Source organism: Entelurus aequoreus, linkage group LG21 (genome assembly GCF_033978785.1).
Source record: "Entelurus aequoreus isolate RoL-2023_Sb linkage group LG21, RoL_Eaeq_v1.1, whole genome shotgun sequence".
Lineage (NCBI taxonomy): Eukaryota > Metazoa > Chordata > Actinopteri > Syngnathiformes > Syngnathidae > Entelurus > Entelurus aequoreus.
Genome location: NC_084751.1, coordinates 11,589,393 through 11,613,342, shown reverse-complemented (window position 1 = coordinate 11,613,342; position 23,950 = coordinate 11,589,393). Strand labels below are relative to the sequence as shown.

The window sequence follows — 23,950 nt, the reverse complement described above, 5'->3', positions numbered from 1 at the left end:
TTTTCAATTGAAAAACTGTTACTACTTCAACATTTCTTGACCGATTTAAACAATTCCAACACCAACCAATTCAGCTCATTCAGGACATTCGTGCTCCTAATCATTTACAAAAAATCCTGCTTTTCCCAAAATTCCCAAATTTCCAGGAAGTTCCCATTGAAATGAATGGGACATTTTTCCAAGTTGCACAATTCCCACATTTTTCAACCTATTCAAACCATTCCAACATAAACACATTCAACTCATCCTTTACATTCAAACTACCATTTTTCCACGGTCAACAAATTTCCAGGAATTCCTGTCTTTTTCTAACCTTGTTTCCCACCTTTTTTAGTGCGATGAATCCTTTCACATTTTTCAGCCGTTCCACTGTCAAAACATTCTTCTTAGTCAGGACAAAAAACCAAGTTGCTTTAAGAACTTGAAAAATTCCTGGTTTTCCCGAAATTCCGTAATACCATTTTTCAATTAAAAAAACTAAACAATTCCAACACCAACAAATTCAGCTCATTCAGATTCATGCTCCTAATCATTTTCAAAAAATACCGCTTTTCCCAAAATTCCCAAATTTCCAGGAAGTTCCCATTGAAATAAATAGGACATTTTTCCAATTTGCCCAATTCCCACATTTTTCAACCTATTTAAACAATTCCAACACCAACAAATTCAGCTCATTCAGATTCATGCTCCTAATCATTTTCAAAAAATACCGCTTTTCCCAAAATTCCCAAATTTCCAGGAAGTTCCCATTGAAATAAATAGGACATTTTTCCAATTTGCCCAATTCCCACATTTTTCAACCTATTCAAACCATTCCAACATCAACACATTCAACACATTACTAAATTCATCCTGTACATTCAAACTACCATTTTTCCACCTTCAACAAATTTCCAGGAATTCCTGTCTTTTTCTGACCTTATTTCCCACCTTTTTTAGTGCGATGAATCCTTTCACATTTTTCAACCCATTTCAACCGTTCCACTGTCAAAACATTCCTCTTAGTCCAGACAAAAAACCAAGTTGGTTTAAGAACTTGAAAAATTCCCGGTTTTCCCGAAATTCCGTAATACTATTTTTCAATTGAAAAACTGTTACTACTTCAACATTTCTTGACCGATTTAAACAATTCCAACACCAACCAATTCAGCTCATTCAGGACATTCATGCTCCTAATCATTTACAAAAAATCCTGCTTTTCCCAAAATTCCCAAATTTCCAGGAAGTTCCCATTGAAATGAATGGAACATTTTTCCAAGTTGCACAATTCCCTAATTTTTCAACCGATTCAAACCATTCCAACATCAACACATTTTTTTTTTTTACCATTTAAAAAAAAAAAAAAAAAAAAAAAAAATTTTTTCCAGGAATTCCTGTCTTTTTCTAACTTTATTTCCAACCTTTTATAGTGCGATGAATCCTTTCACATTTTTCAACCCGTTTCAACCGTTCCACTGTCAAAACATTCCTCTTTGTGAAAACAAAAAACCAAGTTGGTTTAAGAATTTGAAAAGTTTTCCCGAAATTCCGTAATACCATTTTTAAATTAAAAAACTAAACAATTCCAACACCAATCAATTCAGCTTATTCAGATTCATGGTCCTAATCTTTTTTTTTTTTTTTTTAAATCCCGCTTTTCCCAAAATTCCCAAGTTTCCAGGAAGTTCCCATTGAAATGAATGGGACATTTTTCCAAGTTGCACAATTCCCACATTTTTCAACCTATTCAAACCATTCCGACATCAACACATTCAACTCATCCTTTACATTCAAACTACCATTTTTCCACGGTCAACAAATTTCCAGGAATTCCTGTCTTTTTCTAACCTTATTTCCCACCTTTTTAGTGCGATGAATCCTTTCACATTTTTCAGCCATTCCACTGTCAAAACATTCCTCTTAGTCAAGACAAAAAACCAAGTTGGTTTAAGAACTTGAAAAATTCCCGGTTTTCCCGAAATTCCGTAATACAATCTTTCAATTGAAAAACTGTTACTACTTCAACATTTCTTGACCGATTTAAACAATTCCAACACCAACCAATTCAGCTCATTCAGGACATTCATGCTATTAAAAAATCCCGCTTTTCCCCAAATTCCCAAATTTCCAGGAAGTTCCCATTGAAATGAATGGGACATTTTTCCAAGTTGCACAATTCCCACATTTTCCAACCGATTCAAACCATTCCACCTTCAACACATTCCACTCATCCTGTACATTCAAATTACAATTTTTCCATGTTCAACAAATTTCCAGGAATTCCTGTCTTTTTCTAACCTTATTTCCCACCTTTTTTAGTGCGATGAATCCTTTCACATTTTTCAACCGTTCCACTGTCAAAACATTCTTCTTAGTCAAGACAAAAAAACAAGTTGGTTTAAGAACTTGAAAAATTCCCGTTTTTCTCGAAATTCCGTAATACAATCTTTCAATTGAAAAACTGTCACTACTTCAACATTTCTTGACCGATTTTAAACGATTCCAACACCAACCAATTCAGCTCATTCAGGACATTCATGCTATTAAAAAATCCCGCTTTTCCCCAAATTCCCAAATTTCCAGGAAGTTCCCATTGAAATGAATGGGACATTTTTCCAAGTTGCACAATTCCCACATTTTTCAACTTATTCAAACCATTCCATCATCAACACATTCCACTCATCCAACTAACACTTTCCCAAGTTCCAAACCAAATTCTGGTTTTCCTGGAAATTCAAACTCTTCTTACATTCATACTACATTCTGTCAGCATTTCAGTTCAACTTCAGCATTCACACGCAATTCCTCCAGGAATTTCCTCATCTAGTTGCCTTAGTTTTGCGATCAGACGTTGATTGATAACCCGCCACCTCCTGACCTTTCAGCTCAATCCAAGCGTCAGCTCCTTCCAGCGCCGCTTTGTCAGCGAGATCAAGAGATGCGAGGAGATGGAGAGGATGCTGGGTAAGGTGTAGGGTGCACATGAGAACACAGCCGAGACACCAAATTGACTTGTGCGGCCGTAGGTTACCTCCTGAGGGAGATCCAGAAGGCTCACATCGCCGTACCCGAGGAGGACGAGAGTCCACTGGCTCCTCCGCCCAGACAAGTGCTGGAGATCATGGTGAGCGTGGACACTGGACCTGCATCCAAACCTCAGGAGAGCATCGGTGACGCTGTGTTCTCCTGCTCAGGAGCAGCTCCAGAGGCTGGAGATGGAGCTGAGCGAGGTGGCCAGGAACAAAGACAAGCTGCAGAGGAACCTGCTGGAGCTCATCGAGTACACGCACATGCTGAAGATCACGCGCACCTTCATACACAGCCGCTCCAGGGTGAGTGTGTCTTTTTAACAAGCACTTGGGGAGGTCGCCTACAGCCACAGATGGTAATGACAATGCCAAACAGAGCGTTTATTTTCATTTAAGTGGAGCATTTGGCCTAAAATAGAACCTCTAAATTTAGCTAAAACAATGGAGGACATTTTCTAAACAACTTTTTTGTTGTTGTTGCGTTTATGTCTTAATATGAACAGTGGTTAACTTCTTTTTACACTTAAATGACAACTAATCATATCGTTAATAGAAGACAGTTCGATTCTGGGACAGATTATTCATATTTCATAAGGAGAAAATTGTTTGGAAACAGAAGCATTTCTAAATGAACTCCAGATTTTAAAATACTTTACATTAATAATATTTATAATTTTATTATCATTTAATTGACATTTTTTAAATGTTTGTTCTTTAATGTAAGAGAATTTAATCTTTAACATTTTTCCCCAGATTGATTATTTTATTAGAAATGTGTCAGCCCTACAAACAAGACAACCAAGAATAAATTATTGATAGATAGATATTTATATCAAATATATTTTTAAAAAATAGAGTCTGTTACCCCTTTGCTAAAGGGTTTGTTTTTTATTTAAAAAATCTAACAAAAATGCTAAATTTGCGATGTATTTTTTTTGGCAAAAAGCCACACAAAAAAGAGGAAATGTTGATACTATGCAGAAAATAAGTAATATAGATTTAGTAAGTATAATTATTCATTTAATATACAAATAATAAACTATACATTTTGATGCCCCTGCTAATAAATAAACACATTTCTTAGGTTACTTTGTTTAAAAGACAAATCAATAATCAATAGATTGCTATTTGAATTAAATAAATGACAATATTTTTAAGATGTAAGCATTCACCTTGTAGAAAGAGGCTCGTTTTTCTGATTGGCCTGCGGCACATTGTGGAAATAAAATATCATTTTTTTAAAAAAAGCACAATTTGAGAAAGTACATTTGCAAAAAAGGCACAAAATAAAGATGAAAAATCTAAAATGTCGATACTATAATTAGAAAAATAAATAAATATATATTATCAATTAATATAAAAATAATATACATCTAATTACAAATACTAAACTACATCTCTAATAAATAAACACATTCCTTGTTTATTATTTTAGAAATATGGAAGCCCTACAAACAAGACAATCAAGAATAAATGATTAAATAATTCCTATATATATATTAAATCAAGTATTTTAAAATAGTCATTCACACCGCAGATAAGGGTTTGTTTTTTATTGGCCCTCGGCACATTGTGGAAATAAAATCAAACCCCCCCCCAAAAAAGCAACATTTGAGAAAATATTTTTGCAAAAAGAGACTAAGTAAAGAGAAAAAAATTAAATGTTGATACAATAAATAGAAAATAAAAAATATATGTTTAGTAAATTAATATAAAAATAATATACATCTAATTACAAATATTAAACTACATCCCTGCTAATAAATCTGCTAATAAATAAACACATTCCTTGATTATTATGTTGAAATATGGAAGCCCTACAAACAAGAAATTGCTATTTATATTAAATAAATTAAAGTATTTTAAAATAGTTATTCACACTGCATAAAAGGGTTTTTTATTGGTCCGTTGCACAATGTGGAAATAAAATCAAACCAAAAGAAGCACAATTTCAGAAAGCACATTTGCAAAAAAAGCACAAAATAAAGATGAAAAAGCTCAAATGTTGATGCCACGAATAGAAAATAAAAATATATATCTTATTATCAATTAATATAATATACATCTAATTACACATATTAAACTACATCTCTGCTAATAAATCTGCTAATAAATAAACCTTGATTATTATGTTAGAAATATGGAAGCCCTACAAACAAGACAATCAAGAATAAATGATTGATTGATTAATTGCTATTTATGTTAAATAAATGATTTTAATATTGTCATTCACATTGCAGAAAAGGGTTTGCTTTTATTGGCAACCTCTGAAAAAATATTTTTGCAAAAAGGGCACAAAGTAAAGAGAAAAAAGATGAAATGTTAATAATATACATATATTTAGTAAATATAATGTACAAATGATATACATATAATTAGAAGTTTTGACACCCTTGCTAGTAAATAAAGATTGGTGGGTATAAAGGTAAAGAAAAGCTGTCAGGAATGACCCGTTGTCCCTTTCCTTAATCAGCATGAGGCTCTGGGTCCCCAGTATGAGGAGTTCCCCACCATGGAGACAGACTCGGTGTCAGGCTGCACTGGCATGCAGAGACTTGGAGCCAAGCTTGGGTGAGCGGTGGTCACCTACACACTACAAGTCTCCGTCTTTAAACCTGGTCAACTGCTGCCTCGCGTAGGTTCATCTCCGGACTCATCCGGCGGGTGAAAGTGGAGGCGTTTGAGCGCATGTTGTGGCGGGTGTGCAAGGGCTACACCATCCTCAGCTACGCCCAGGTGGACGAGAACCTCGCCGACCTCGACACGGTGAGATGATTGAATGCACTTTTGCCTTGTTTGTTGTTGGCGTGAGTGACAGGGAGAAAAGCTCTAAGTTTGGTTTTTTTAAATATTGAAAATATAGGATTTTTATGGGCCTGCTGCAATGCAAGCAGCCCATATACATAATCGTGTTACCATGGCGACTCTATTCACGAATACATTTAAAAAATGAGCCAGTTAAATGGGTACATTCATTCAAGTTTTAGCATTTTTAAGTAAACATGCCACTGTTTGGGACCTTTGGGGAAACGCCGCTTTTTCATGAGTGGCTAAACATTGGGAACGTGTGTGTGTGTGTGTGTGTGTGTGTGTGTGTGTGTGTGTGTGTGTGTGTGTGTGTGTGTGTGTGTGTGTGTGTGTGTGTGTGTGTGTGTGTGTGTGTGTGTGTGTGTGTGTGTGTGTGTGTGTGTGTGTGTGTGTGTGGTTGCAGGGCGAGATCAGCAAGAACGTGGTCTTCCTCATCTCGTTCTGGGGAGACCAGATCGGGCAGAAAGTCCAGAAAATCTGCGATTGGTAAGTCCTTCCTCACCGCGGGGGTCCTTTTTTTTTCCACTTCCTCTCACGCCGTGGCGGTCCTCAGCTACCACTGCCACCTCTACCCGCACCCGGAGAACGACGAGGAGCGGGCGGACATGTTGGACAGCTTGAGGACGCGCATCCAAGACCTCAACAACGTAGGACTGCTCTGTGAAGGTCCTGGTGGAGCGGGCGGTGACCGCTGTGGGTTCCCCCGCAGGTTCTCCATCGCACCGACGACTACCTGAAGCAGGTCCTGCAGAAGGCGTCGGAGTCGGCGTACGGCTGGGTGGTGCAGGTGAAAAAGATGAAGGCCATCTATCACATCCTCAACCTCTGCAGCTTCGACGTCACCAACAAGTGTTTGATCGCCGAGGTGTGGTGTCCCGTCAGTGACCTGGCCAACCTGCGGGCGGCGCTGGAGGAAGGCTCGGTAGGAAGAGGCTGCTTGTTGTCCTTTTGCCTCTGCGTCCTTACGCTCCTTTTCCCTCTACTGGCAGAGAAAAGGCGACGCCACCGTTCCTTCGTTTGTGAACCGCATCCCCAGTGCCGACACGCCTCCCACGCTGGTGCGGACCAACAAGTTCACCTCGGGTTTCCAGAGCATCGTGGAGGCGTACGGGGTGGGGGATTATCGAGAGGTGAGCCCAGGTAAGCGCCACGCCCAAATATTTGAAGGTACTGTCAGGTTCAAACACGGATGACATCTATTAAACAGACAAGAAGCAAGCAATCATGCAGAGACAGAGTTCAATTTAGCTCATGAGGAGAACGCATGGAGCTGCACACTTAGTCACAGCTCCCGCGTTCCTCTATTTAGTTCCCCAGTCAACATCACTGAGGCCGCCTCTATAAGGAGTGGTCACACATATCATGCAAAGCAGCTCCAGTACGCACAATACGTGACTGAATGTGCTGGGGCCTTGTGATTTTGCCTTGTCTCTGCTTCGTCTGCGTGCTGTCGTCTTATCTTCGTTGAGGTCCTTGGCTGTTAGCGGGCTAAAACAAAGATAACATCTGCGGCTGAGGCCACCCCTTTAGACAAGAAGTTTTGTCCTTGCACAGGTAGAAAAAGTAGCTAATAACTATAGCAACGGACTTTAAGCATACTAAAGTTGTGTGATAATTTACACATAACTATTCTAACAGGCACCGCCAACTCTCCGATCGCAGGTGGTGGTTGTACACCTGACAATACGAGTTTGCCTGCCATTTATGAACCAAAGTACAGTCTTCCCTCGTTTAATGCCGGGGTTACCTTCCCAAAAAATACCCGCTTTAAGTGAAATCCATGTAGTAGAAGTTTATTTTCAAGTACCAATGATTGTCACACACACACTAGGTGTGGAGAAATGATTCCCTGCATTTGACCCATCCCCTTGTTCACCCCCTGGGAGGTGAGGGGAGCAGTGAGCGGCAGCGGCGGCCGCGCCCGGGAATCATTTTTGGTGATTTAACCCCCAATTCCAACCCTATTAATGTGTGCTGTACTTTATTGAAATCAAATATCAAATGATTGTGGCCACACACCGTCCCCGAATACATTTTGTATCAAATCCTCACGCCGAGGACGGGATCCAAATGGTGAGTTCTTATCAGATCTACATTTCCACTAATTAAAAGAGACACTGGCTCTTGTAGCCCACACACCTGGCAACCACGTGAACCCCTTTTTTGTTTGTTGCCATTTGTATTTTTTCAATTGCAGCACCCTACACCATCATCACCTTCCCCTTCCTGTTCGCCGTCATGTTCGGGGACCTGGGCCACGGCGTGGTCATGAGCTTCCTGGCGCTCTGGATGGTGCTGACGGAAAAGAAGCAGAAGAGGAGACGCTCAGATAACGAGGTGAGCGTGTCCCTCTGTGCCTCAGCGGTGCCATATGCAATAATTGAATGTCAAGTCATCATTAAATGGGGCGGTATAGCTCGGTTGGTAGAGCGGCCGTACCAGCAACTTGAGGGTTGCAGGTTCGATCCCCGCTTCCGCCATCCTAGTCACTGCCGTTGTGTCCTTGGGCAAGACACTTCACCCACCTGCTCCCAGTGCCACCCACACTGGTTTAAATGTAACTTAGATATTGGGTTTCACAATGTAAAGCGCTTTGAGTCACTTGAGAAAAAGCGCTATATAAATGTAATTCACTTCACACTTCACTTCACACCCTGATATGTCAAAGAGCATTAATAAATAATGTTCTTTTCCAATACCTCTATAAGTCATAACAGTAGCTCAGCCGGGATATGCTCAACTCAAAATTAGATTTACAGCCCCGAAATCTTGTTATTGTTTTCATTTTGATGCCCCGCCCTCTACCGCAGTGTTTTTCAACCTTTTTTGAGCCAAGGCACATTTTTTGCGTTGAGGCACACCACCAGCAGAAATCACTAAAAAAACAAAACTCAGTTGACAGTAAAAAGTCGTCGTCGCAATTGTTGGATATGACTTTAAAGCATAACCAAGCATGCATCACTATAGCTCTTGTCTCAAAGTAGGTGTACTGTCACCACCTGTCACGTCACACCCTGACTTATTTTGAGTTTATTGCTGTTTTCCTGTGTGTAGTATTTTAGTTCTTGTTTTGCGCTCCTATTTTGGTGGCTTTTCCTCTTTTTTTTGGTATTTTCTTGTAGCAGTTTTCATGTCTTCCTCTGAGCGATATTTCCCGCTTCTACTTTGTATTAGCAATCAAGAATATTTCAGTTGTTTTTATCCTCCTTTGTGGGGACATTGTTGATTGTCACGTCATGTTCGGATGTACATTGTCTTTGCGCCACAGTAAGTCTTTGCTGTCGTCCAGCATTCTGTTTTTGTTTACTTTGTAGTCAGTTTAGTTTTAGTCTCATTCTGCATAGCCTTCCCTGAGCTTCAATGCCTTTTCTTAGGGGCACTCACCTTTTGTTTATTTTTGGTTTAAGCATTAGATACCTTTTTACCTGCACGCTGCCTCCCGTTGTTTCCGATATCTACAAAGCAATTAGCTACCTGCTGCCACCTACTGATATGGAAGAGTATAACGTGGTAAGTCTGCCGATCTCCAGGCAGCACAGAAACTCAACAACAACACGTCATTTGCAGATTATAATTACTCGTTTGCAAAAAATATTTTTAACCCAAATAGGTGAAACTAGATAATCTCCCACGGCACACCAGACTGTATCTCACGGCACACTAGTGTTTGAAAAACACTGCTCTACCGTTTGACCAATTAGAAAGTCCGTGAGTGTGTCACATCCAGGTTGCCAGTTACGCGTCGCCCTCTTCGTTTGGCTACTGCCACTGGTAAAGTTACTAAACATGTCAGACCTCAGTCAATCTAAAAGGCCTCGTTACGGTTCTCAACTTATTCATGACAAAGCCAGGAACAAAACCAGGATTTGTATTGGGGATGCCTTTGAAAGATGGAGACCATTGAAGGCGGAGAAGATTTTTTCATCTGACGCCAAACTTGCTAATTTCCTCTTTGATAGGTAAGTCAGGCATTTACGTTTTCTTATTACTTGTAATAAATGGAAATGGACATTTGGTAAGTGAACTATATTGTCCAATACAGTCTATGATCTTGTCTAACAAAGGTAGTCTGTTCCTGCAACGAATGCTTAGTGTGATGGTGCTTAGGTCCTAGTGTAATGCTTAGCATGCTAGCCCGGTCAATGACACATCGACATACAAGCTAACGGGGGAAATATATGCCTGTTAGCCTGTATGTCCATGTGTATTCCAACTGACAGGGCAAAATATCTTGTGGATATGGGTAGTGTCAGTGCCTATTTCCTTCTCAATATGCTGATACGCTGAGGAAGTGGGTCCCAACATTAGCACGGCTGTCATCATGGCAATGTGAAAGGTATGGAGACAGCCAAATAACATGATCAAATAATTCCTCGTTCGTGTTTGCATATTTTGGACTACATGTACCAAGCTATATGGCAATCTGAAACGTTTGAAGCAGTAGTCTATAGCAGGGGTGCCCATTACGTCGATCGCGAGCTACCGGTCGATCGCGGAGGGTGTGTCAGTCGATCGCCAGCCAGGCATTAAAAAAATAGTCCTAAAAATGAGCGATCATAAATCTTCACTTTGACGTCACTTGATTGACATTCATGGCACCCGAGGGTCTTCTGAGATGACTCTGGCTGCTGCCAGTTAATTATTAAGAAAAAATTACCGACAGGAAGGCGAGAAACACTTTTTATTTCGACAGACTCTGGTGCCGTACCTGTCGTCAAAACTCCAAAGACCGACTGCACAGTTGCACAATAAAAGCTCTGCTTCATCCTGCCTGCGCTAACAAAATTAGAGTCTCAGAAAGATGGCGTGTACAAGCTAGCAAGCTACGGAGTTTGCCGCCAATGTATTTCTTGTAAAGTGTATACAAAGGAGTACGGAAGCTGGACAAAAAAGATGCCAAAAACCAACCACTTTCATGTGGTATTGGACAGAAAGGAGGACTTTTTTTCTCCTCCATTTGAAAATGCGGACGTTATCAGCACCACTGTCTGATTCCTATCAATGCAAGTCATCAGAATCAGGTAATACACCAACTTATATTCTTGTCTTCATGAAAGAAAGGAATCTATATGTGTTAAACATGCTTGTATTATCATTAAACACCTTTTAACTTATTAACAATATTAATTATATGTGTTAAACATGCTTGCATTATCTTTAAACAGCTTTTAATTTGTTAACAATATTAACTATATAAGGTTAAACATGCTTATATTATCTTTAAACACCTTTAACTTGTTAACAATATTAACTATATGTGTTAAACATGCTTGTATTATCATTAAACACCTTTAACTTATTAACAATATTAACGATATGTGTTAAACATGCTTGCATTATCTTTAAACACCTTTAACTTGTTAACAATATTAACTATATGTATTAAACATTCTTGTATTATCATTAAACACCTTTAATTTATTAACAATATTAACTATATGTGTTAAACATGCTTGCATTATCATTAAACACCTTTAACTTGTTAACAATATTAACTATATGTGTTAAACATGCTTGCATTATCTTTAAACAGCTTTTAATTTGTTAACAATATTAACTATATAAGGTTAAACATGCTTATATTATCTTTAAACACCTTTAACTTGTTAACAATATTAACTATATGTGTTAAACATGCTTGTATTATCATTAAACACCTTTAACTTATTAACAATATGAACTATATGTGTTAAACATGCTTGTATTATCATTAAACACCTTTAACTTGTTAACAATATTAACTATATGTGTTAAACATGCTTGCATTATCCTTAAACACCTTTAACTTGTTAACAATATTAACTATATGTGTTAAACATGCTTGCATTATCTTTAAACAGCTTTTAATTTGTTAACAATATTAACTATATAAGGTTAAACATGCTTATATTATCTTTAAACACCTTTAACTTGTTAACAATATTAACTATATGTGTTAAACATGCTTTTATTATCATTAAACACCTTTAACTTATTAACAATATTAACTATATGTGTTAAACATGCTTGCATTATCTTTAAACACCTTTAACTTGTTAACAATATTAACTGTATGTATTAAACATTCTTGTATTATCATTAAACACCTTTAATTTATTAACAATATTAACTATATGTGTTAAACATGCTTGCATTATCATTAAACACCTTTATCTTGTTAACAAAAACCTATCTTTCATAAATAAGTAAATATAAATTATATATATGAATGAAGTAGATCCCCACGACTTGATCAATTGAAAAGTAGCTTGCCTGCAGAAAAAGTGTGGGCACCCCTGGCCTATAGGCATACCTTGGTAAAATATCTCCTCTTTAGTTTTGGCTGTACATTAGGCTGCTAAGCATGCTCTACTTGTTTGCACCAGAATAACCATTGCTAGCGTAGGTTGTAGTTGGTCTTAGTCTTTGTTTTCTGATAGTACTGACAATAACCATATGATTGCCATTTGTTGTGATATTGTACGCAGGCATGACGTACTCCTTCCTGAAAATAGCCTCATTCCTGTGTAAAATGCATTGGTTAGAGATTTGTTATTGACAAAAGGCTTGTCTATTCAGCTATTATGGTCCCAGCACCTCAACCCCTAGTAAGAGGCAGTGGAAGTTTGAAGTTCCTTGGAGTAGCCCAGTCCATCCAGCTGGATTCAGCTGCGTATCTGGCAACCTCAGTCAGGGAAAGTGGGAGGGGACGCTAGAATTTTGACCGTGATTGCAGTACCATTCTCTCTCTCCGCAGATATGGGCGACCTTCTTCAGCGGGCGTTACATCATCCTCACGATGGGGCTCTTCTCCATCTACACGGGCCTCATTTACAACGACTGCTTCTCCAAGTCGCTCAACATTTTCGGCTCGGGCTGGAGCGTCAAGGCCATGTTCACCAGTCAGCAGTGGACGTACGTTGCCGCACAGGAAGGGGTGTAAAAAGTGGGAACTTCACAAGGTTTTGCAGCACTTGATCACTAGTTTACTTTTCTACTCTGCACTCCCGCAGTCCCGTGCACACATCGCAGTACTTCTTGCAGGACCGTTGTGGCCACACCCACTGCATTGTACTGTGAAACGGCACCTATAATCACTACATTAAGGCCTCACTTCTCTATTTAAATACACACGCGCCTTTCCTTTTTTATTTCTAAGAAATAATTTTGGTATCGTATGTTAATTTTTATTCAACATTATTGCATTTTCGTCAATGAAAAAAGTTTTTACATTAATCACAGATGAAGAATCTTTAAAAATGTTTAAAAATATATTTTTATGATAGAAAATAAAATGTTATTTTCAAAAATATTTTGATTTCAATACAGTACAGCACACATTAATGACATTTCTGTTAATATTTCAATGTTAGCCAGAGAGCTAATTTAGGTAAAAAATACATAAATCCCAGACATATGTAGCTTACCACCATGAACGATTTGTTCTCACTTGTCTGTGAAGCGCTTTGAGTGTTTAGTAAAGCGCTATATACAGTATAGGCCAAAAGTTTAGACACACCTTCTCCTCATTCAATGCATTTTCTTTATTTTCATGACTATTTACATTGTAGATTGCAGTGTTTCCCATAAACTGCCAAGATACCTGTGGCGGTGGGGGCGTGGCTATGGGCGTGGTCACAATGACATCGAGTAATTTGCATAATTTACTACAATGATTTGATTTTCTCTAAAAAGGCTAAAAAAATGTATACTTACTAATTAATAATAACAGTTTTGTTTTAAACGTCCGTCCATCCATCCATTTTACAATATAATTACAACACTTTATGTACATATTTATATACAGATTTGAACAATAAGTTATTCACTGAAATATATTTATTAATTGTGGTTCTTACAAAAAATATATCTTATAAAATATAAAAGCTAAAATGTCTCAAAGCTCTGCCCCTTTAATTAGTGCATATTAAATAATTTAACTTTAGCCTACTACTACAACCATATTATTTACCAGCAACATAAAGTGAAACAGAGGCAGAGGTGTCCTGCCACAGTCAGTAACAAATAAACAGAAAACAGTAGTGATGGTAGATAGACACAGAGCTTCATCAAACATCTGATCCACTGAACAAAGAGCTCCAAAAATCTTGAACTTTAGACTGCCATCAGTTTTACTCCCTACACTTAACCATGTGTTTCCTACTGCCTGCAGACTTTGCACCCTTTGTTATATACACATGTTGTGTTTCTAATATAAATACATTTAATAAAGTCAAATACAAATAAGGCAACAAGAGAAGTATCCTACACTTCTCTTATGTAAAGTAAATCTGAACAGCCGATATGGGCATCTACATCAACTATATGATTTGCCTGAGAAGCTGGAGAGGACAAAAAAAAATATATATATATATTTTTTTTTAATTTTAAATTATTATTTTTTTTTTTAATTTGTGGCGGACGTTATTCTTTCGTGGCGAGCCACCACAAATAAATGAATGTGTGGGAAACCCTGAGATTGTCACTGAAGGCATCAAAACTATGAATAAACACATGTGGAGTTATGTACCTTAAAAAATAACTTAAAATAAGTATATTCTCACTAATAACTGTACTAGTATATGAGTACGTCTTTTCTATTGTTTCATTGAAATAAATAAATAAAACATTTGGCTGTCATCTGTTTTAATTATGAGACACAATTGTGTCAAAGTCAAGATTTTTTTTTTCATGCTTGAAATAAGAAATGATTACTTTAAAAAAGTAGTTTTATACTTTTGAGTGTTAATGACACAGCTTTGCAACAGTTGATATTCTAGTTTCAAGCATGTTTTACTCAATATAGGTCATCAAATCTCAGTTACAAGCTGTAATATCTTACTGAGATCATTTAGGACCAAAACCCTTAAAACAAGTAAAACACTCTAACATAAAATCTGCTTAGTGAGAAGAATGATCTTATCAGACAGAAAATAAGCAAATATCACCCTTATTTGAGATATTTCATCTTACTTAGATTTCAGTTTTTGCAGTGTAAAAAGTAATAATAATTAGGGATGTCCGATAATGGCTTTTTGCCGATATCCGATATTCCGATATTGTCCAACTCTTTAATTACCGATACCGATATCAACCCATACCGATACTGATATATACAGTTGTGGAATTAACACATTATTATGCCTAATTTGGACAACCAGGTATGGTGAAGATAAGGTCCTTTTTTTTTTAAATTAATAAAATAAAATAAGATAAATAAATTAAAAAAAATTTCTTGAATAAAAAAGAAAGTAAAACAATATAAAATCAGTTACATAGAAACTAGTAATTAATGAAAATTAGTAAAATTAACTGTTAAAGGTTAGTACTATTAGTGGACCAGCAGTACGCACAATCATGTGTGCTTACGGACTGTATCCCTTGCAGACTGTATTGATATATATTGATATATAATGTAGGAACCACAATATTAATAACAGAAGGAAACAACCCTTTTGTGTGAATGAGTGTAAATGGGGGAGGGAGGTTTTTTGGGTTGGTGCACTAATTGTAAGTGTATCTTGTGTTTTTTATGTTGATTTCATTAAAAAAAAACGATACCGATAATTTCCGATATTACATTTTAAAGCATTTATCGGCCGATAATATCGGCCGGCCGATATTATCGGACATCTCTAATAATAATGTATAAGTTTGTTGTCCCTATAGCACAGCAAGTTACCAAATTGGCGTAAATTGTGTTGTCCCTTCCAGGAACAAAACGCTTCAAACAAATGCGTTGCTAACGTTAGACCCCAACGTCAGCGGCGTGTTCGTGGGCCCGTACCCGTTTGGCATCGATCCTGTGAGTAAAACCGTTAAAGGCGCCGCCGTCCAAGCCACGTCTTGCATTACTCTCACTGCGTTTTTGTTGTTGTTTTTTGCCGCAGATTTGGAGCATGGCGGTCAACCGGCTGTCCTTCCTCAACTCGTACAAGATGAAGATGTCGGTGGTCGTCGGCGTCATTCACATGACCTTCGGCGTGGTTCTGAGCGTCTTCAATCACTTGTGAGTCACTGCGGCGAAGAAGTTTATCGATTGCTTTTGTGCCTCGCTAAGCTAATCCGTGCCCTCTGGTCTGCCCTCCCAGGCACTTCCGACAGAAATACGATGTTTATCTGCTCTTTCTGCCCGAGCTGCTCTTCCTGCTCTGTCTCTTCGGCTACCTGGTCTTCATGATCCTCTACAAGTGGCTGGCCTTCAGCGCGCGCGACTCCAGCAGCGTTCCAAGCATCCTCATCCACTTCATTAACATGTTCGTCATGCAGGGCAAGGACATCACTCCCCTGTACCCGGGACAGGTATTGTCAGCCTGGTTATTAACCTTCTATAGCAGGGATCCCCAACATTTTTCCCCATCAGGGACCGGTGTAATTTATGTATTATTGTCACGGACCGGCAGATAAAAACAGCAAAAAAAGAGGACAAAAAATTAGTCTTTGGCTATCATCTGACACATTAACATTTTATATGTCCATTGATGTTCATTGTCCCATGTACTATAACAAAGGAGTTGTAATATACATCTATTAATAAGCTTATTGGTGTGTTTAGTGGGTCGGAAGTTTATAAATGAATTATTGTTTCTGTGCGGCCCGGTAGCAAATGTGCCACGGATAGGTACCGGTCGTTGGGGACCACTGTTCCAGTGTTTCCCATAAACTGCCAAGATACCTGTGGCGGTGGGGGCGTGGATTTGGGTGTGGTCACCATGACATCATCGAGTAATTTGCATAATTTACTAAAATGATTAGATTTTCTCTAAAAAGGCTCAAAAAATGTATACTTACTAATTAATAATAACAGTTTTGTTTTAAACGTCCATCCATCCATCCATTTTACAATATAATTACTTTATGTACATATTTATATACAGATTTGAACAATAAGTTATTCACTGAAATATATTTATTAATTGTGGTTCTTACAAAAAATATATCTTATAAAATATAAAAGCTAAAATGTCTCAAAGCTCTGCCCCTTTAATTAGTGCATACTAAATAATTTAACTTTAGCCTACTACTACAACCATATTATTTACCAGCAACATAAAGTGAAACAGAGGCAGAGGTGTCCTGCCACAGTCAGTAACAAATAAACAGAAAACAGTAGTGGTGGTAGATAGACACAGAGCTTCATCAAACATCTGATCCACTGAACAAAGAGCTCCAAAAATCTTGAACTTTAGACTGCCATCAGTTTTACTCCCTACACTTAACCATGTGTTTCCTACTGCCTGCAGACTTTGCACCCTTTGTTATATACACATGTTGTGTTTCCAATATAAATACATTTAATAAAGTCAAATACAAATAAGGCAACAAGAGAAGTATCCTACACTTCTCTTTTGTAAAGTAAATCTGAACAGCCGATATGGGCATCTACATCAACTATATCAGTGGTCCTCAACCTTTTTGTACTTGCGGACCGGTCAATGCTTAAAAATTTGTCCCACGGACCGGGGGGGTGGGTGAGGGGTAGTAAAAAAAATAAAAAAAAATTTGTCATAAAGAAATACAATCATGTGTGCTTACGGACTGTATCCCTGCAGACTGTATTGATTTATATTGATATATAATGTATATATTGTGTTTTTTATGTTGATTTAATTAAAAAAAAAAAAAACTTATTTTTTAATTTATTTTTTTTAAATTTCTTGTGCGGCCGCGGCCCGGTACCAATCGGGCCGCGGCCCGGTACCAATCGGGCCACGGACCGGTACCGGGCCGCGGCCCGGTGGTTGGGGACCACTGAACTATATGATTTGCCTGAGAAGCTGGAGAGGACAAAAAAAAACAAAAAAACATTTTTTTATTTTTTATTTTATTTTATTTTATTTTTTTTTTATTTGTGGCGGACGTAATTCTTTCGTGGCGGGCCGCCACAAATAAATGAATGTGTGGGAAACCCTGCTGTTCTATAGAACTGCCCTCCCAGCAGGCACAAGACATTGATACAACGTTGATTACATGTCCACTTTGAAACAACGGTGCAAAATAGTTGTATTTGTTAAGCGTTGTCAAACGGTTGTTGTGGTTTTAGGGATGCAGATGAACGAGGTAGCAGCGTGAAGTAAAAAGGGGTATTTATTAGAGGTGTCCGATAATATCGGACTGCCGATATTATCGGCCGATAAATGCTTTAAAATGTAAATATCAGAAAGTATCGGTTTCAAAAAGTAAAATTTATGACTTTTTAAAACGCCGCTGTGTACACGGACGTAGGGAGAAGTACGGAGCGCCAATAAACCTTAAAGGCACTGCCTTTGCGTGCCGGCCCAGTCACAAAATATCTATGGCTTTTCACACACACAAGTGAATGCAAAGCATACTTGGTCAACAGCCATACAGGTCACACTGAGGGTGACCGTATAAACAACTTTAACAATGTTACAAATATGCGCCAGACTGTGAACCCACACCAAACAAGAATGACAAACACATTTCGGGAGAACATCCGCACCGTAACACAACATAAACACAACAGAACTCCTTGCAGCACTAACTCTTCCGGGACGCTACAATATGCTACACCCCCCCTCCACCTCAACCCCGCCCACCTCAACCTCCTCATGCTCTCTCAGGGAGAGCATGTCCCAAATTCCAAGCTGCTGTTTTGAGGCATGTTAAAAAAAATAATGCACTTTGTGACTTCAATAATAAATATGGCAGTGCCATGTTGGCATTTTTTTCCATAACTTGAGTTGATTTATTTTGGAAAACCTTGTTACATTGTTTAATGCATCCAGCGGGGCATCACAACAAAATTAGGCATAATAATGTGTTAATTCCACGACTGTATATATCGGTATTGGTTGATATCGGAATCGGTAATTAAGAGTTGGACAATATCGAAATATCGGCAAAAAAGCCATTATCGGACATCTCTCGTATTTATTCATTAAAAAAGCAAAAACAAATGGCGAGAGCAGAAGGGAAGCGCTCTAAACGGCCAGACCATGACGGACACAAAACAAAATGCTGGAACGCAGCAAAAAACACTTACTATGAAATGTGGAGCAGACGGCGTCCACAAAGTAGGAGCGTACTAGAGCGCAGCATGAAAAAGATCGTCTGTAGTCACCAGTGAACAGATAACAGCATCAACAATGTCCCGTCAACCAAGGTAGAAAAAAGGATAAACTTAAATAGTCTTAATTGCAAACAGAAAACAGGTGAGGGGAAAAGCTCTGGGACAGAAGTTCTCACCACATTCTACAGAATCTAGGGGGTTGTATATTGTAGCGTCCTGGAAGACTTAGTGCTGCAAGGGGTTCCGGGTATTTGTGCTGTTGTGTTTATGTTGTGTTACGGTGCGGATGTTCTCCCGAAATGTGTTTGTCATTCTTGTTTGGTGTGGGTTCACAGTGTGGCGCATATTTGTAACAGTGTTAAAGTTGTTTATACGCCCACCCCCTCAGTGTGACCTGTATGGCTGTTGACCAAGTATGCCTTGCATTCACTTGTGTGTGTGAAAAGCCGTAGATATTATGTGACTGGGCCGACACGCAAAGGCAGTGCCTTTAAGGTTTATTGACGTCCGTGTACACAGCAGCGTTTAAAGGCCTACTGAAATGAATTTTTTTTATTTAAACGGGGATAGCAGATCTATTCTATGTGTCATACTTGATCATTTCGCGATATTGCCATATTTTTGCTGAAAGGATTTAGTATAGAACAACGACGATAAAGATTGCAACTTTTGGTATCTGATAAAAAAAAGGCTTGCCCCTACCGGAAGTAGCGTGACGTAGTCAGTTGAACATATACGCAAAGTTCCCTATTGTTTACAATGATGGCCGCATGAAGTGAGAGAGATTCGGACCGAGAAAGCGACAATTTCCCCATTAATTTGAGCGAGAATGAAAGATTTGAGAATGAGTAAAGTGCAAGTGAAGGACTAGTGGGTAGTTGAAGCTATTCAGATAGGGAAGATGCTGTGAGAGCCGGGGGTGACCTGATATTCAGCTGGGAATGACTACAACAGTAAATAAACACAAGACATATATATACTCTATTAGCCACAACACAACCAGGCTTATATTTAATATGCCACAAATTAATCCTGCATAAAAACACCTGCGTGTTTGTTACGCTAGCTCCTAGCTCCTCTGCTAGCTCCTAGCTCCATAGAACACGCCAATACAATTCAAACACCTGATCAACACACACAATCACTCAGCCCAAAAGACCGTTCACCTAACCCAAGGTTCATAAAGCTTATATATTTTAAAAAGTTACGTACATACGCAAAAAAAAGTTGCGCACATACGGTCAAGCGATCAAATGTTTAGAAGCCAAAGCTGCATACTCACAGTAGCACGTCTGCGTCTTTGTCATCCAAATCAAAGTAATCCTGGTAAGAGTCTGTGTTGTCCCAGTTCTCTACAGGCGTCTGTGTATCGAAGTCAAAAGTCCTACTGGTTAGAGTCTCTGTTATCCGAGTTCTTCCATCTTGACTGCATCTTTCGGGAATGTAAACAAAGAAGCGCCGGCTGTGTACTGTTGTGGCTGACTACGTTCGAAAAATACGTCCATTTCGCACCGACAACTTTCTTCTTTGCTTGCTCAGCTTCCTTCTCCATAATGCAATGAACATGATTGCAACAGATTCACGAACACAGATGTCCAGAATACTGTGGAATTATGAAATGAAAACAGAGCTTTTTCGTATTGGCTTCAATGTAGAAGGCATACCCGTGTTCGCCGGTCTACGTCACGCGCATACGTCATCCTCAGAGGCGTTTCGAACCGGAAGTTTAGCGGCAAATTTAAAATGTCACTTTATAAGTTAACCCGGCCGTATTGGCATGTGTTATAATGTTAAGATTTCATCATTGATATATAAACTATCAGACTGCGTGGTCGGTAGTAGTGGCTTTCAGTAGGCCTTTAATAAAGTCACAAATTGTACTTTTTGAAACCGATACCGATAATTTCTGATATTACGTTTAAAAGAATTTATTGGCCGATAATATCGTCAGTCCGATATCATCGGACATCCCTAAATGTAACAATCATGGCGTGCCGCCACAAACAAATAAATGGATGAATGTGAAGCACCGCTATTTAATTTCAGTGCTCTTGTTTGTGTATTTCCTTCACAGACGGGTCTACAAATGTTCCTACTGGTGATCGCGCTGCTGTCCGCTCCCGTCCTGCTCTTAGGCAAGCCTCTTTTCTTGTACTGGATTCACCGTGGAGGCAAAGGCCTGCGCAGGCGCAGAGTAAGTCCGGCGTCGCGGCCTCGCCGTGCAGCGTGCCGAGTTCCACAGAGCAGTGATTGTGGGTCTTGCAGGGCTACGAGAGAGTGAGGCGCGCCAGCGAGGATGACAGTTCAGCGGCGCCGTCCTACGAGGACGACGAGGAAGAGGGACTTGATGAGACGACGCGCAGAGAAGCTCAGACGGTCAGAGAAACAGCAATGACCTACTTAACCACAAAATGTTTGTATTGGAATGTACCGTATTTTATGGACTATAGGGCGCACTGCCGATGAGAGGGTCTATTCAGGTCTATTTTTATACAAAAGTCGCACCGGATTATAGGGCGCATTAAAGGGGTCTTTTTTTTTTTTTCTAAATGTAAAACACTTTCTTGTGGTCTACTTAAAGTTAAAGTACCAATGATTGTCACACACACACTATGTGTGGTGAAATTTGTCCTCTGAATTTGACCCATCCCCTTGTTCACCCCCTGGGAGGTGAGGGGAGCAGTGAGCAGCAGCGGTGGCCGCGCTCGAGAATCATTTTGGTGATCTATTCCAACCCTTGATGCTGAGTGCCAAGCAGGGAGGTAATGGCTCCCATTTTTTTGTAGTCTTTGGTATGACTCGACCGGGGTTTGAACTCAGGACCTCCCAGTCTCAGGGCGGACACTCTCACCACAAGGCCACTGAGCTTGTCATCATTACATAACATGTAATGGTGGTTCTTTGGTCAAAATGTTGCATGGATGATGTTTTACAGATCATCTTCAAGTCGCTTCAGGATGGGCCGTTTTGTGGGCGGTCTTATTTACGTGGCTCACCTTCGACAGCGTCTTCTCCCCGTCATCTTTGTTGTAGCGGTGTAGCGTGCAAGGACGGGAGTGGAAGAAGTGTCAAAAGATGGCGCTAACTGTTTTAATGACATTCAGACTTTACTTCAATCAATAACGCAGCAGCATCTCCTCATCCGTGGCTCACTAGTGCAATAATAAGGCCGAAAATGTGTCCTGTGAAAAGCTGACGGAGCAGAACTCTCTAATAACTAAAGTTCCTTGGGTGAATAATGTAAACTCACTACACCGGTATGTTTTAGCGCTTTCATGGCGAGTTTACTGACAGATATAAGTAAGAACTTTACACTACTTTATATTAGAAATGGCAACAGCGGAGGATGAATGTCACATAACAAGAAGGTAGAGAAAAAGAAGAAGCTTATCGACTACAAAGGCGGACGCGCGCAAATTTTCCGGACTTATGCAGATCCCAAATACAGATCAGCAGGTACCAGAAGGTAAGAAAAGTTGCTTTTGCATAATATTGCGAAGCAAAACCCCAGATAATATGTCTTACCTTATACACACACCATAATAATACTGCTATGTTGAAGCACAGTACAATCCATCAAGCGGTGCATCTTCATAACTTACCAAAGTCCTACTAAAACATTTTGATAGATTTTTGAGCGCCGTGTGTAATGTTCTATATTCTCAATGAAACATAACATTTTTTGAGTCATATTGCAGTCTACACGTATCTCTTATGTTTGACTGCCATCTACTGGTCACACTTATCATTTCACCATGTACCAAATAAAATAGCTCCGAGGTCGGTAAGCACAACCATAATTATTCCGCACATTATGCGCACCGGGTTATAAGTCGCACTGTCGAGTTTTGAGAAATTGAAAGGATTTTAAGTGCGCCTAATAGTCCGAAAAATACGGTACAATATCTGGCTCTCACTGGGATGCAGACTGAATATTTGTTTTTCAGCTGTGGTCCGTACGGGCCGCAGCGGGACTCAGTTGCAACACATTTTTCCACCACTTGTGGCAGTAATGACAACAAGTAAGGACGACTCAATTTCAGAGTTGGTCCCAAACATGGCGCCCTTCTAGTCACGTGAGGGACTTTTGACCAATCAGTGAGTATGGCCAGACAATCTCTTAAGTGATTGGTCAAAAACCCTACAGGGCACCATGTTTGGGACCAACTCTGAAACCAAATTGTCCATCCTATCTATAGACAGCTCTGCATTAAACAAACAGAAGAAATCTGGGGCCGTACTTATTAAGCTTCTTAGAATGACTCCTAAGAAGTCTGCTAAGAGTTGACTTAAGAGTAAATAAATTCTTCGCTGAAAGCTGCACTTAAAAGTTAGTTATCAAGCGTCTTACTCACACTTTCAGCGAAGTGTAGGACTGAATCTTAAGTGTCACACTCAGAGCTGAATTACGACATTACTATGTGCCGTAAACGGAATTTTAGGTGACGTAATTTCTGTGTCCATAGAAATGACCAATCACGGAAGGGAATCCCTTGTCTAAGAATAAAGAAATATCTTGGAAATATTTAAGTGGACAATGGGAGTGTATATTTTGACAATAAACTACAAAATAATACAAAACAAACTAGTCCCCGCCGGCACTCACGCTACCGCTCCCTCTCTTCTATCGCCCACACACTCACTGACGTCACTCACCTCACGGCCACACACATACGCTACTGTCATAACATTTTCTTTCCAATTCATTAATTAGGCAACTAATTTGAAACTGGTGTGGATGGCTCTATATATACTAGCCCACTGCAGACACATGCAGAAATCAACAAGGAATCGAAAAGTATTAAATCTGTGACAAAAATAATATCCGCTCTGTCCAAACGATACCGTTTGATCAGCTGCTCGTCATCAAAAAAAAAAAAACATTGTTCCGTTCCCTGAACGTTCGCGCACGTCTCTCTCGCCTCAGTGCCGTCCCCTGCTGGCAACTCCTAACCACTTAAGACACCTCTGAAGGTCTCTTAAATATCGTGGAGAGTAGGAGTGTTTCTTAGACTTAAGAACGTTGATAAAAAGCTTTTATTCTTAAGTTTGAGAGTAGGACTAAATTTCGCAAATTCTCAGGACTTAAGTGTAAAATGGCACTCTAAGAAGCTTGATAAGT

At 39.1% G+C, this 23,950-nt stretch overlaps 1 protein-coding gene across 1 annotated transcript in view; it reads left to right on the top strand.

The window, feature by feature from the left end:
- atp6v0a2a (ATPase H+ transporting V0 subunit a2a) overlaps nucleotides 1-23,950 on the top strand; it is a 33,184-nt gene that overhangs the window by 3,838 nt on the left and 5,396 nt on the right. The window contains exons 2-17 of the mRNA XM_062030940.1: nucleotides 2,865-2,943; nucleotides 3,006-3,103; nucleotides 3,174-3,311; nucleotides 5,482-5,579; nucleotides 5,648-5,774; nucleotides 6,220-6,302; nucleotides 6,370-6,463; nucleotides 6,526-6,738; nucleotides 6,806-6,956; nucleotides 8,014-8,153; nucleotides 12,553-12,710; nucleotides 15,510-15,600; nucleotides 15,686-15,804; nucleotides 15,887-16,097; nucleotides 20,903-21,022; nucleotides 21,094-21,204. Of these exons, the coding sequence (XP_061886924.1) occupies nucleotides 2,865-2,943; nucleotides 3,006-3,103; nucleotides 3,174-3,311; nucleotides 5,482-5,579; nucleotides 5,648-5,774; nucleotides 6,220-6,302; nucleotides 6,370-6,463; nucleotides 6,526-6,738; nucleotides 6,806-6,956; nucleotides 8,014-8,153; nucleotides 12,553-12,710; nucleotides 15,510-15,600; nucleotides 15,686-15,804; nucleotides 15,887-16,097; nucleotides 20,903-21,022; nucleotides 21,094-21,204 (2,031 nt within the window). The remainder of the gene's footprint in view (nucleotides 1-2,864; nucleotides 2,944-3,005; nucleotides 3,104-3,173; nucleotides 3,312-5,481; nucleotides 5,580-5,647; nucleotides 5,775-6,219; nucleotides 6,303-6,369; nucleotides 6,464-6,525; nucleotides 6,739-6,805; nucleotides 6,957-8,013; nucleotides 8,154-12,552; nucleotides 12,711-15,509; nucleotides 15,601-15,685; nucleotides 15,805-15,886; nucleotides 16,098-20,902; nucleotides 21,023-21,093; nucleotides 21,205-23,950) is intronic.